Below are 13588 nucleotides of genomic sequence, written 5' to 3' on the forward strand. Positions count from 1 at the left end.
TTTAGGCTCTGGATAAATCTCATCTTTACATCAATGTTGCATTTCAGCCACCTGTCTACCATGATGTGATAAACACTATCAGATACTTTTCATAGGCTATGAAGTAAATGTTCTTATCTAATTCTAGATATTTATCGAAAATTGTTTTTAGATTAGGTACCATCCTTTATTTCTACTCAGGTCTAAATCTAGACAGTGTTTCATTAATCTCTGCTTCAATGTGTTATTATTTATATTTAGGCAAACATTAGGTGCTCCAAGTGACTTGAGACATTGATTATTTATTAAATTATCTAAGAAACCTCAAGCAAGGTAGTGCAGTCATTTTAGAACTAGTAACTTAATGAGTTATCTCATTAAAGTGATCTTGAAAATAATGGTGGGAAAAAAGTGCATTTGAAGCAGAGATCCCATGAACAAAAAAAATTCACAAAGTTGTTGATTAATCATTGCAATTAATCTCCATTAAGTTCAGTCTCGCGGCAAAGAAAATAATGGAGGTTCAAAGTGACCTCATCTGGCGAACAATACTTTGGGTTTTATAAACCATTTCAATTTTAATTTGTCTCTATGATCTGTTTCAAAGGCGAAAATAACGGCAAGCTTTTGCTATGAAGAATACTGAACTACATTTTGGAATTACATTTTTTTTGTTAATTAATGATAACATTTCGAATTTGACTTTGCAGTAGCACTGCAAATGAGATGCTAAACTGAGTCTGTATTTCCTCCCTTTGAATGGAAAAGATCCAACTGGCATTATTTCAAGATGACCAAGAACTGTCCCTGGTGTCTTGAACAATATTTCTTCCTGAATGAACATCATTAATGTAAAATATCTGATGATTATCATATTGTTTGTGGGCGTTTTCTGTGCACAACTTAACTGCCATGTTTCCTATGTTACAAAATGACCGAACTTTAAAAGTACTTTATTGACTGTTAAAGCACTTAGGCGTTTCCTGAGGATGTGAAAGGTGCTAAAGAAATGTTTTCATTTTGTTCCCCCAGTATTCAGAGCAGGTTAGAACTGAAGAAAAAACTGGCCTGTAAACCATTTAAGTGGTACTTGGAAAATGTTTATCCAGAGCTAAGGTAGGTTACACATTCAGTTCTGAATAACTGATATCCCTCGCACTGAAAGCTTTTTACCCCCATTGTCTGCTACATTTCTATACCATAAAGAGCTTTGAATAAGTTTCAAGCATTTAGTCTCCACTGTTCACAGAAATTCTTTCTCCAAACACTTCTGAAATAGAATCAGAACCTCATTTTATGGTACAGGTTTCCTGACAGAGATCTTATGTACTGCAACACTTATATACTTTCAAGAGATCTTCACAGTAACAGGCAAACTTTTATCTTGTCTGAAGAAGTCCTTGTTATGTTTTTTTAACATCAGTGCCCGTTGTTTATTGGTGTTTACGTGAACGTGATTTGACCAGTTTGATTGACATTGGTATATTGGGTTAGCACTATCACAGACATTAACTGTACCGTTGACATCTACCTGACAATGTGGAAAATTGCCAAAATATGTTTTATACACAAAAGGCAGGACAAGCCCAATCAGCATACTCTCGATCCTCATTAAAATGATGGAAGGTGTCATCAATAGTGCTATAAAGCAACACTTGCTAAACAATAACCTGCTCAATGATATTTAATCTGGGTTCCATGGCGGCCACTCAGCTCCTGACCTCATTATATTGTCAAACATGGACAAAAATGCTGAATTTCAGAGATGAGGTAAGAGTGGCAGCCCTAGACATCAAGGTTGCGTTTGGCTGAGTGTGACATCAAGGAGCCCTAGCAAATCTGAGTCAACAGGAATCAATGGTAAAATACTCCACTAATTGGATTCATGCCTGGCCCATAGGAATATGGTTGTGGTTGTTGGAGGACTGTCATCTCACCTCCAGGATATCTCTGCAGGAGTTCCTCAGGGTAGTGTCCTAGGCCCAAACATCTTCATCGATGGCCTTCCCTCCATCATAAAGTCAGAAGTGGGGTTGTTGGCCAATGATTGTGCAATGTTCAGCACCATTCCCAACTCCTCAGAAACTGAAACAATTCATATTCAAATGCAACAAGATCTGAACAATATCCAGGCTTGGGCGGGAAGGTGTCAAAATACATTTGAACCACACAAATGCCAGGCAAGACCTCCTCCTCCAATAAGAGAATATCTAGCTGCTGTCCCTTGACATTCAATAACATTACTATCACTAAATCCTCTGCTGACAGCATCCTGGGGGCTGCCATTGACCAAAAACTCAACTTGACTCTCCACATTGACTACAAGAGCAGGTCAGAGGCTAGAAATATTGTGGCAACCAACTCGTCTCCTGACTCCCCAAAGCCTGTCCACCATCTACAAGGTACAAATCAGGAATGTTATTGAATATCCCCCACTTGTCTGGATGGGTACAGTTCCAACAACACTCAAGAAGCTTAACACATTCCAGGATAAAGTAGCCTACTTGATTGGTACCACGTGCACAACTCCTTCCACCACTGACGCTTAATAGTAGCAGTGTGTACTAACTACAAGTTGCACTGCAGAAATTCACTGAAGACCCTGACACAGCACTTTCCAAACCCATGGTCACTTACATCCAGATGGATAAGGGCAGCAGATGCATGGGAACACCACCACTTGCAAATTCTCCTCCAAGCCAAACATCATCCTGACTTGGAAACATATTGCCCTTCCTCCACTATAACTGGGTCAAAATCCTGGAATTCCCTTCCTAGCAACATTATGGGTATACCTATAGCAAATAGACTGCAGCAGTTTAAGAAAGCAGCTTACCACTACCTTCTTGGAAGCTATGAATGGGAAATAACTACTATACTTAGTGATCTGTATCCCACGCCATTGAGCTGAGAACTCAAGCACACAAAAAGACAATTGAATTTGTTTGTTGCCGCATTCAGTGGACCTTAGCATGATATGAGCAGTAACATGCACAGCTGCTTCTGCTGAAAATAAATAGAATACTTAAGAAGCAACTTCAGAATTAAAGAACAAAGAAAATTTACAGCCCAGGAACAGGCTCTTTGGCCCTCCAAGCCTGAGCCGATTCAAATCCACTGTCTAAACCTATTGCCTAATTCCTAAGCATCTGTATCCCTCTGCTCCCCACCTATTCATGCATCTGTCCAGACACGCCTTAAATGAATCTACTGTGTCTGCCTCTACTACCTCTGTTGGCAACGCATCCCAGGCACCTACCACCCTCTGTGTAAAGTACTTGCCGTGTATATCCCCCTTAAAGTTTTCACCTCTCACCTTGAACATGTGACCTCTCGTTCTTGAATCCCTCACCTTGGGAAAAAGCTTATCTCTATCTACCCTGTCTATACCTTTCATGATTTTGTAGACCTCAATCAGCCCCCCCCCATCTCCTTTTTTCCAATGAAAACAATCATAACCTACTCAACCTTTCTTCATAGCTAGCACCTTCCATACCAGAAGAATAAATAAATGAAAAAGTTTGCCCTTTGATAATGTACATATCTGCCCAATTTAAATAGGAGAGACTGGAATAACTCAGTTGACAACATTCAGCTTCTTTTTTTCATTCATAGCAACACATTTGAGTACGTTTGAGGAACTTAATGTTGGAGTGTTTTGTACATAACAGTTTTATTGATATACAGAACATTTCCAGAAAACAGTCACGCCAGATTTGAAATGTTAACTCTGTTTCTGTCCCCACACATGCTGCCAGTCCTATTGGGTTTTGCCACTGTTTTCTATTTTTGTTTCAGACTGCCAGCATCTGCAATATTTTGCTTTTATCACAGAGACAGCAGCTTTAGTTTTCGATATCTTTCAAACCCTCTCAAGAGCAGTTGAAAATCATCCTCTTATATATGCATTAAATTTCATCTACATCAAAGATACATGTCGTAAATAAGACTTTTAATCCCAAATACTTTGAAGGCAGTATATTGACCCAAACAGTTGCAGTGGCACAGCTCAAAGATCCTTTCCTCAAACAAAACTTTGACTTAATTGTTTTTGACACCGTTGAAAAGATGACTATCTTAACATTATCTTTTTACACTGTGGTTAATAGGACCCTCTACCTATTTATTATTCATTCCCTCAAAAGTATACCTCAATAGCTTATGACAGACTTCATTACTGTCCCTTATTTCTTTGCTCAAACACTTCTACACAATGCTCAGACACTAAAAGCAAAAAAACAAGTCATACTTTTATGGTACTTTACATCCACCTTGTTCATCTTGAGAAGTCAATTGCTCTGAGACATTATGAACTTTGATTGTTAACCCTTAATCACCAACATTAGTGTTCAACATATAACTCCTGAGAACTTGTAACAAGAGCTGGCACTGGTAAAGTGAACATCGAACTTTACTGTTTTGCATTTGGTATGGAAGAAAGGAAGAAAGAAAGAAATCCAAATTAAATCTGACTGTACTTTCTATTGGGTGGTTACACTGCACAAAGAAAAGCTTAACAGTAAGTAGCCACACCATCCTCTACAGAAAATGATACAAAGAGAAATAACATTTAAAAAGCACCAGATGTATGGTGAGAGAAGCAGATAGAACATGACAAAACTCTAGCCAGAGAGACAATAGCCAACCTCCTGGACAAGCAGAACAGACAACACACCAAGGAATCTATCAGCAAGGACTGCATACTCGAACTACTAGACCTGTGTTTGACGATGCACTTTACATTTAACAACGAAATATATGAACAGACCAATGGAACACCTATGGGCTCACCCATCTCTGAGCTCATAGCAGAAGCTGTGATGCAAAGACTGGAACAAACAGCCCTCCCACAAATCCAACTCAAGATCAGATACGTGGACAATCCTATTACCATTAAGAGAACAGAAATCGAGATCACACACCGGATTATCAACACCATGCTCACAGGGATCAGATTTACAAGAGAGGAGGAAACCAACAATCAACTCCCAATCCTGGATGTGATGATAGAAAGAATACAGAGTGGTGAATGCACCACAAGTGTACAGGAAAGCCATACACTCTGATCAGGTCCTGCACTGTAACAGCAACCACCCGAACATGCACAAGAGAAGCTGCATTAGCACGTTGTTCGAAAGGGCTACAACACACTGCAGCACTCCCGACCTACGAAGGGAAGAAGTAAAACATTTCTACAGAGTATTTGCCAAGAACGGATATCCCTGCAACAGACAAACGCAATGAGGACATGTCACTAGCAACACTACCTTACATAAAAAAATTTCAGAACTGATAGCCAGACTTCTGACATGGGATACATAAAAACCCATAAATCTACAGCCACGCTCAGATGACTCACCAGGATCAAAGACCCTCTACCAACATTAGCAAGACAAATATAATTTACAAGATTCCATGCAACGACTGCATGAAACACTATATAGGACAAACAGGCAGATAACTAGCAATCCGCATCCACGAACACCAACTAGCCACTAAATGCCACGACCAGCTGTCCCAAGTAGCCCCACACACACGTGACAAGGACCACAAATTCGACTGGGACAGCACAATGATAATAGGACAAGCCAAACAGAGAACAACCAGAGAATTTGTAGAAGCATGGCACTCATCCATGGACTCCATCAACAAGCACATAGATCTAGATCCAATATATCGTCCACTACAACAAGCAACCGGAAGTAGCAGGAACGGAACCAAGTAAATTCCAGAAGACACAGTTACAGCAGTGCTTCACAGGAGGCTCCAAAACATTGAAGATGTCATTGAGACATCTGCAAATCAACTTCCCAGCTCAGCGAACATATCCAGAACTACAAGTAAAGATTAAAGAAAATAAAGAAGGTGCTAGTTAAGGGGAATGTTGTAAAGGTCAGGTAAAGAAATAGAAGGTGACAGTAGAACCAGAAGTGCTGCCTAACCTGAATTTTATCCGCACTTTCTGTTTTTATTCCAAATTCCCAGGATCAGTATTTTTGATTAGTACTTATCTTTTGTAAAATCGCATCCACCTTTTAGTTTTACAATTCCTGTAAAAAGAAATCTCCTTACCACTCTGCAGTTCTTCTTCTTATTGCCATAATTTATGTGTGTGTCTGTGTGCCTGTGTTTATTTTTTTATCCATGTAGATATCACATTTTTGTCTCTGTATTTTGGTGCCTGTTTTAAAAGGAATAAAATAGAAACTGAATACTGACCAGTGTGGTATGGCAGGGAAAGAGATACATGAGTGATTGGTGACCTTTTTTGGCAGTTGAGCCAGATACTATATACCACACAATACTGTGTCATTGATTGCATGTAGTTCATGGTAGGAAGAGAGTCCTCGCCAACCTGAGGAGAACCTTTGGATGAACACATGGTACATGCACGCACGAAAATACACTTGCATGGATAGATAAACATAGGTATACAAACAACTACAGCGACACTGTGTACAGACATGCCAGTCTTGAGGGCACTTATATTAATTTTACCAATAATAAAATCTTTGCCGTTTGTGCTTGCTGAGATTTAAGTCCCATTAAGAAGGACATTCTTTCTCATTTTTGGAGGAGTCATTAAAATAAGGCCCATCTTTCTTCTTGGCTACATAGCCCCACAGCAATATTCAAAGAGAAGGAGAATTTTCTTTGGTACCCTAATACTTACCCTCTAAAAATTATTAAAAACAGATGCATTGTTCATTGTTACCTTGTCTTTGTAGGTACGTTTGTGTAAGTTGGCTGACACATTTTCTAAGTGACTTCAAATAAAAAAATTCATTGATTTCAAAATGCTTTGGGATGTGAAGAAGTTGTGATAAGTGATTATAGAGTCATATTGATGTACACATGGAAACAGACCCTTCAGTCCTTGCTTTCATGTATAGTTTGGTGTTTTGTTCTTATGTATAAGCTATCCAATTCAGTTTCTTCACGTGCTATAATAATAACTGTTTGTTGTTCCCTTTTGTAGGGTCCCTGATCACCAAGATATTGCTTTTGGAGCTTTACAACAAGGTTCCAATTGCCTGGACACACTGGGCCACTTTGCAGATGGTGTTGTGGGTGTCTATGAATGTCACAATGCAGGAGGCAATCAGGTGTGCAGTTATTTCATTATTCCTGATTAATGATTTAAGTTTACTTTGCAGTGTATTAGATTGCTAATTCCTATGGTAAAGAGGGTTGTCTTTACACAGGCCTGTCTTTCCAATTCATCTTAATCCGTCTTTATTGCCTCCCAGAAGACATTGAGTTGACCATTTAGTCAGGTATATAAAATTACATGTAGTTCCAGACTGGGTAGGAAAGACATATTTGATTCCCTGAAGGACATTAATTAAACCAGTTGGCTTTTCACATTATGACATCTTTCCCTGTCACTCCTTTGTGGTATCTGTTCAAAAAACATTAGACTTAATTAATTCAATTACCTAACTTGCTATGGTGAGCTTTTGATTTACTGTGAGTTTGGATTGCAGGTCTCCTGTTGTGCAGAGGAGAAAGAAATGTATGTCAGTCTTGCGCTGAAACATATGTTCAGTCCTTACCCTGTTTTCTTTCTGCTTTTTTTTTATCAGGAATGGGCACTAACAAAAGGCAAATCAGTGAAACATATGGATTTGTGCCTTACTGTGGTCGACCGGGTGGCTGGTTCTCTCATAAAGTTGCAAGGTTGCAGAGACAATGACAGCAGACAGGTAGGTAAACAGTATTGTAATAGCAGGTGATTATAATGGTGCTTGTTATTTAATTCTCAAACTTTTAATCATAGCATTGTGAAAAATTAGAAACTGTTTTACTGTTGCAAAATATTTATAGATTTCATAGAGAGCAATACAAACAACCCCATTCTGAGAAGCTTGCATGCAGACAGTTCCCTGGCAATTGTCTGTTCAGGCAGTTCACCCCTCACAGGTAAATAAAGTTTCCACTGAGTGAAACTATCCTGGGTCTAGCAATCATTGTCTAATTTTTACTTTGTTTCAAGATTATCCCTCTACTCCTCAATTGTTTGCTTACATTAAGGACAGAGATATCTATTGTCTCTACAGTGCTCTTATACTCTTGTGACCAGTATAGAACTCAAGAGAAACTTTGTTAGCCAGAAAGTGGTGGAACTTGTTAACACAAATAATTGAGATGAATAGCACAGATTCAAGAGAAAGCCAAATAGACAAAGAGTAACAAACATATTAATTTTATGTGGTTTGAAGAACACACGAGTAGGCGGAGACTTCAGTGGAGCATAAGACTAGAACAGTTTGGCCAAATGATGTGTTTCTGTGTGATAAATACGATGTAATTTTGAGCTGAACTTATCATGTACTTTTCATGATAACCAATTCCTGCTTGATATTCTTTTACAGAAATGGGAACAAATTGAGAATAACTCAAAACTAAGGCACGTGGGCAGCAATCTTTGTCTTGACAGTCGGAACACCCGGAGCGGCGGACTCACTGTAGAAGTCTGCAATCCATCCCTTTCACAACAGTGGAAATTCACCCTTAATTTACAGCAGTAATAGATATGGACCATTAAATTTTGGAACTTTCAATGTGGACAATATTTAAATTGGTAAATCAAGTTTGCATTCAACCATATACCTCGATTTTTGAAAGAGTTCCATATTACATCTTTCTTTGAATTAATGTATCGAGTGTCTAAACTTGATGGTTTCAATTACTTTATAAATATATATTATTTCTTTTCAATTAGCAAAGTCCCTTCCCTCCTGATCTTAAATAGGACGGTACACACACATTTCCATCACAGCAAGAATCATTTCAGTCCTTCTGTTGTGGAAGTTTCCCAAATAAGAATTTCTGTTCTATAGGAAATGCACTGCACTGATAATAAAGGCTGCTTATGAGGACATCAAACATTTGCGCCTTTAAAGAAGGTGGTGTCCAGCTCTGTACTGTTTCAAAATTCACATTAGTTTTTATGATTAATTTTTGTATCGACTATTGTCCAAATGCAAAGCTACTGTGTCTTTCTCTGATGTTCAGTTTTTGCTGCGGTGTACAGATGCCACAACTGTAGTTCAGCATATAAGAGTTTTGTAAGCCATGAAGAATTGATTAAAAAAGGCAAGAACGATGTTGGAAAGCGAAACGATATCCAAAAAAGTCATGTGCTCTTCTTGCATTTTATGTCTATGTTACATTCAGCTAAATCTCAGCACTTTTCTTATTTCTTTCTGTGCCCGGGGTAGGTGGGTGTGGGGAGGTATAACATCGCAATTGCAAGGCACAAACACTTGCCAAGTGTTATTTAATGGATCAAAGTCAGTTGACAATTCAAAGATATTTTATATTTATTATGTAAGTAGCTGTGTTAAGAGACTAATGCACCAACATCATTCCTTTCATTTGTGATTCCAGCTTGCACTTTCTGTAAAATCATCCAATAATTTACTAGCGAGGTTATTCTACATTGATTTTTCTTTTCAAATGATATCTAACATGTGCCTTCCTTATTCCAGGTTAATTAACAACAAAAATATAATTCCAAGGTGATCATAGTGCACCCATGCAGTGGCAGTATTTTTTCATTCTATTTATATCTGTCATTTGTAGGTTTATGGGAATTCTTTTCTAAATTGATTGCTGAGTGTACTGAAAGCAGTAGGAAACTTAAAGAAAATGGTTATGTTCCTCTGCCTTCCAACTCACTTCTGCTAACAGATATCAATATTTTAGTATCAATTTTCTGTAAAGTCTTATTTCATTTATATTTATTTAGTTTATCAAATTGATGACTATCTTGTCAGGCTACACCATGTTAAGATTTAGTGAGCACAATGCAATAAAAGTGTCTGGCACAACCAGAATATCAAAGGATGATTGAAATGAGAAACATCTGTCTCTCTTGTCCCTCCAAACCCCCTCACCTATGCCCTTATCCACCTATATCTGTCACTTTATTACTTTTTTTCCTATCTTGCCTCAATCTCTGCTTCTCTTACTGTACCATGTCTTTGTTTGTGTGAATGGACAGACAATGATTTTATTACTAACTTTAAAAGTATAAACTGTGCGTAGTGAAACATCCAAGTTCATCTTGGAAAGAAAAAATTTACTGCTGCTGAACATGGGGTTTGATGTTAGTTTTCAAATAAAATGTTTACATGCCACAGTGTGCCAAAGTTCATTATGTAGTAGAGAAGTGTCATTCTCTTCATCTTTGACTATCTTAACATTTTAAATACTACAAATATTTCCTTCTAATAAAGTCCCATTTTTAAAAAGCTTTTGCAACTCCCAAAATGCAAAGCTTGGTGGAGAAATCTAAATATCAGTGTTTATCTCCAAATAACATCAGACTTGCTTTTGCTGAGAAGTAACGTGACTATTGATTTTTGTGTGTAAATGTCTGTAATTTCTTTTCTCAATTCCCATTCTTAACTTTTGTAAAGAGTAATGTTAGTGTTTTGTGCAACTGTCACTATAGAGTGTTTGAACGATGCCAAGTGTCATCATTTCATAATGACTCTCCCTACATTTTTTTCTCACTAATCTACAAAGCATGATCTTACGCATACTTTTTATAGATGTGATGGAAAGCATCTTTGAAATTGAATTAACTTTAATAAACTTTGTACCTTTAATTTCCAATTTTTCATGTTTTATATAAAAACCTTTAAAATACTGAGGAAAATCTTGCACTTTTAGCCTTTTGGGACATCCTAGGGTTGTGAAGGATCTCTCATATCCAAAGTACTTTGAAATGTTGTCACTGCTTTAATGTGTAGTGTTTGCACACAGCAAAGTTCTCCAGATGATGTTGTGCTAATGATGAGATAAAACTTGATGAGTTGAGAGATGATTATTGGCCATAAATTCAATGCTTCTTAAAATAATGTTATGACATCAAGGGTTCTCTGGTGAATACAGATGATGTTTTGTCTCATCCAAAAGATGATGTGTTGTGCTTCCTTGATATTGTACTTGTAGATTCTGTACTCGACAATCTAAGGATGTGACTTACACTTAGGTGATCATTGTCCAATGAGCCAGATGGACTCCAAACAATTTGAATTCTTGATATTAGATCAATTTTTCATAGTAAATGTTCAGTGTTGTATATACTGTTCAAAATGAAACATTCAGCAGCAATGAATCTCAAGTAGTTATTTCTTGACCCTTAGTATAATAGGATCCTTTGTACAACTGAAGAGAAAAATGCAAGACTATCTATCTAAAATAAATCATCTTTTGCATTACATCCATCTATTCATTCAACCATCTAAGTTCTTATGCCTTGCTACTGGTTGCCTTTTTATGATATCCACTAACAATCCTTACTCTTTCACAATCAGACAGTAATCCCCAGTAAGATAAGCAAATTAATTACAGCTATTTCAGATGTGCTGTAACAAAATTCCCAAGCTGTTGAAGTGACACTACTGAAATAGCTTCTTCATAATTAATATTTGGTTAGTGCCTCATACTAAACATCAATATAACAGCACCCTTTAATAGTATACAATAACTATCCTGTTGTTAAAGGTGTCCCCATACTGTGTTTGAGAACTATTAGAGATGTAAAGTTCAGAGCCCTACTGGTACTTAAGTGAGTTGTATTCCCAATTCTGACCATATTTTTCTTGTCCCATCAGAGAGATTGTGCAAGTGAGACATTTATATGAGGAAATGTCTCATAATATTGTCTTAACTACTTCTCACTCACTTTATTACAGAAAGGATAAATTGTATGTACAATTTTCCAGGATCACTTTATTGTAAATTGTAACATACATCATTTTAAATACAACATATTTAATATACAGGGCACTTTTATTGAGACACATTGCTTGATGAAAATCAAAGAAATAGAACATGGACCCCACATGAAAGCGGACAGTAACTCTGCATGCTGTGTCCAAATCAGATTTAGAATTGCACAATACCCTTCATCCACTCTATAATTAATTAGACAGTTCATTTAGAGATACATTCCACTCTAGCAGTCAAATCCTCCTACTGTAAAGCTTGAAAGACACTTGTAGGAAAGAGTTTCATCAAGATAAATCATCAATTGTATCAACACAATCGTACATCCTATCATAATCCTGATGCATCTAACTGCTTTGCTGAGCTGAGCTGAGCGAGCTTCAATAATCCAACACCAAAAGGGTGTAGCTTATTTCATTGTAAACTACCTCCATGTAATGTCCTAAGGATTTAGCATTCTAAGCAACAACTTCTAATCCTTTGCAGTGATAAAGAACAGTCAGTGAATAAACAACTTATGATTGGTGCAGCATCCAGTAAATGCAGTACATCCCACAGACTGAATTCTGAACATGATATAATAGCTAGTTCAATGTAAACATTCAAAATGCATAATAAGTCTTTGTTATAAATATTTTATACAGGGCTGTTAGATTGTACAATGGAGTGAATTATTAGGTGCTGATATATTATGGAACAATTAGTCATTAAGTTTCTTACTTTTGGAAAAAAGAAAGTTACAAGATTGCTTGCAATGATGTTACTTTTCCATGGGTGTACAATTTGAATATAAAAAAAGTGTACATTTTACTTCTCCACGTATATAAAATGCCACATTTAGACCACAATTCAAAGATTATGCTATTGTTCCAGTTCTATCCAAGTTGAACACTTTATTCAATTTTGCAGAAATAATTACATCAAAAGGTAGGTTACATTTGGATTTTCCAGGTTGTTTTAAATGGCAGTACCAGTCTCCAGATTCCTTGCAAATAGTGTTGTGGTCTTCAGTTGGCCTTGCTGTTGCATGGCAGAACTGGGAATTAAAGGATGTACTTGCTGCAAATTTCAAGGAAAAGCTGGACAGCGAGAATATTTTTTGATGGTTATGACAAGAGTGTGAAATGTTGTTTAGCCCTGTGAATGCAGTGCAACAATTTGACCTTGGCACCTATGCTGCCAATGTTATCATTCCAAGGGGAGATGTTCCTCAATTCCAAGCAACTCTTTGACCAGTTTTTCACCAAACTGTACCCGTGTGTAGCGCCTGACTAGATATGCCTCTGACATCTTGTACAAGATGTATGAATTATTGACAGCAATACTGAGAACAAACCAGAACACTTGCTGCCAGGTCTTGTTAGCCTTGTGAGATATAAAGTACCTGTGAAGAGAACAAACACAATTATAAAAGCACGTGCAAGTGTGTATATACAGGAAAACTACTCCAATTAGCAGGAAGTTCTGCAGCCTAAGAACATGGATTTGAGAGAACTAGTTTAAGAAAAAGGGACAGATTAGAATTTGATCAATACTGAGAGATGTCATGCTCTCGTGGGATTGAACAGAAGAATCTGTTAATCAAATTGAAAGCTTGTGTCCAGACTGCCTTGGAATAACATTCCATTTTCTCAACTGAGGAATGTTACTTCTGAATGTGGATGAATAAAAACTCTTGATGATTTGCTCATTAGTATCCTTAAGTAAGGTTGATTTAACACATCCTGCTTGGGATAGTTTACTGGGGTAATTCAGTCAACACCAGAATGCATTATACTCTCTTTAAACAGAGATGACTCACAAAGGCGGAGATGAACACAGTCACTAAGAGATTGCATTAAATGACCATCAGTTTGTCTGAAAA

At 37.3% G+C, this 13588-nt stretch overlaps 2 protein-coding genes across 3 annotated transcripts in view; one reads left to right on the forward strand and one right to left on the reverse strand.

Moving 5' to 3' along the window:
* galnt2 (UDP-N-acetyl-alpha-D-galactosamine:polypeptide N-acetylgalactosaminyltransferase 2) overlaps positions 1 to 13588 on the forward strand; it is a 122497-nt gene that overhangs the window by 107058 nt on the left and 1851 nt on the right. The window contains exons 13-16 of one of the 2 annotated variants that reach the window (XR_006309879.2): positions 1012 to 1095; positions 6959 to 7085; positions 7566 to 7685; positions 8355 to 8563. Coding sequence is in view for 1 of the 2 variants with exons in the window: in XM_043680988.2 (XP_043536923.1) it covers positions 1012 to 1095; positions 6959 to 7085; positions 7566 to 7685; positions 8355 to 8510 (487 nt within the window). In the remaining variant the exon portion in view is untranslated. Of the gene's footprint in view, positions 1 to 1011; positions 1096 to 6958; positions 7086 to 7565; positions 7686 to 8354; positions 10599 to 13588 lie in introns of those variants that run through there. The other variant, XM_043680988.2, reaches the window with a different exon arrangement.
* The window catches only part of pgbd5 (piggyBac transposable element derived 5), a 75619-nt gene continuing 74436 nt past the window's right edge, over positions 12406 to 13588 (reverse strand). Inside the window, exon 7 of the mRNA XM_043681005.2 lies at positions 12406 to 13108. Coding sequence (XP_043536940.1) covers positions 12913 to 13108 — 196 coding nt within the window. The 3' untranslated portion in view covers positions 12406 to 12912. The remainder of the gene's footprint in view (positions 13109 to 13588) is intronic.

This window comes from Chiloscyllium plagiosum, unplaced genomic scaffold, assembly GCF_037043375.1.
Source record: "Chiloscyllium plagiosum isolate Xiang-an unplaced genomic scaffold, Cpla_swu_hap1 HiC_scaffold_3, whole genome shotgun sequence".
NCBI classification, from domain to species: domain Eukaryota; kingdom Metazoa; phylum Chordata; class Chondrichthyes; order Orectolobiformes; family Hemiscylliidae; genus Chiloscyllium; species Chiloscyllium plagiosum.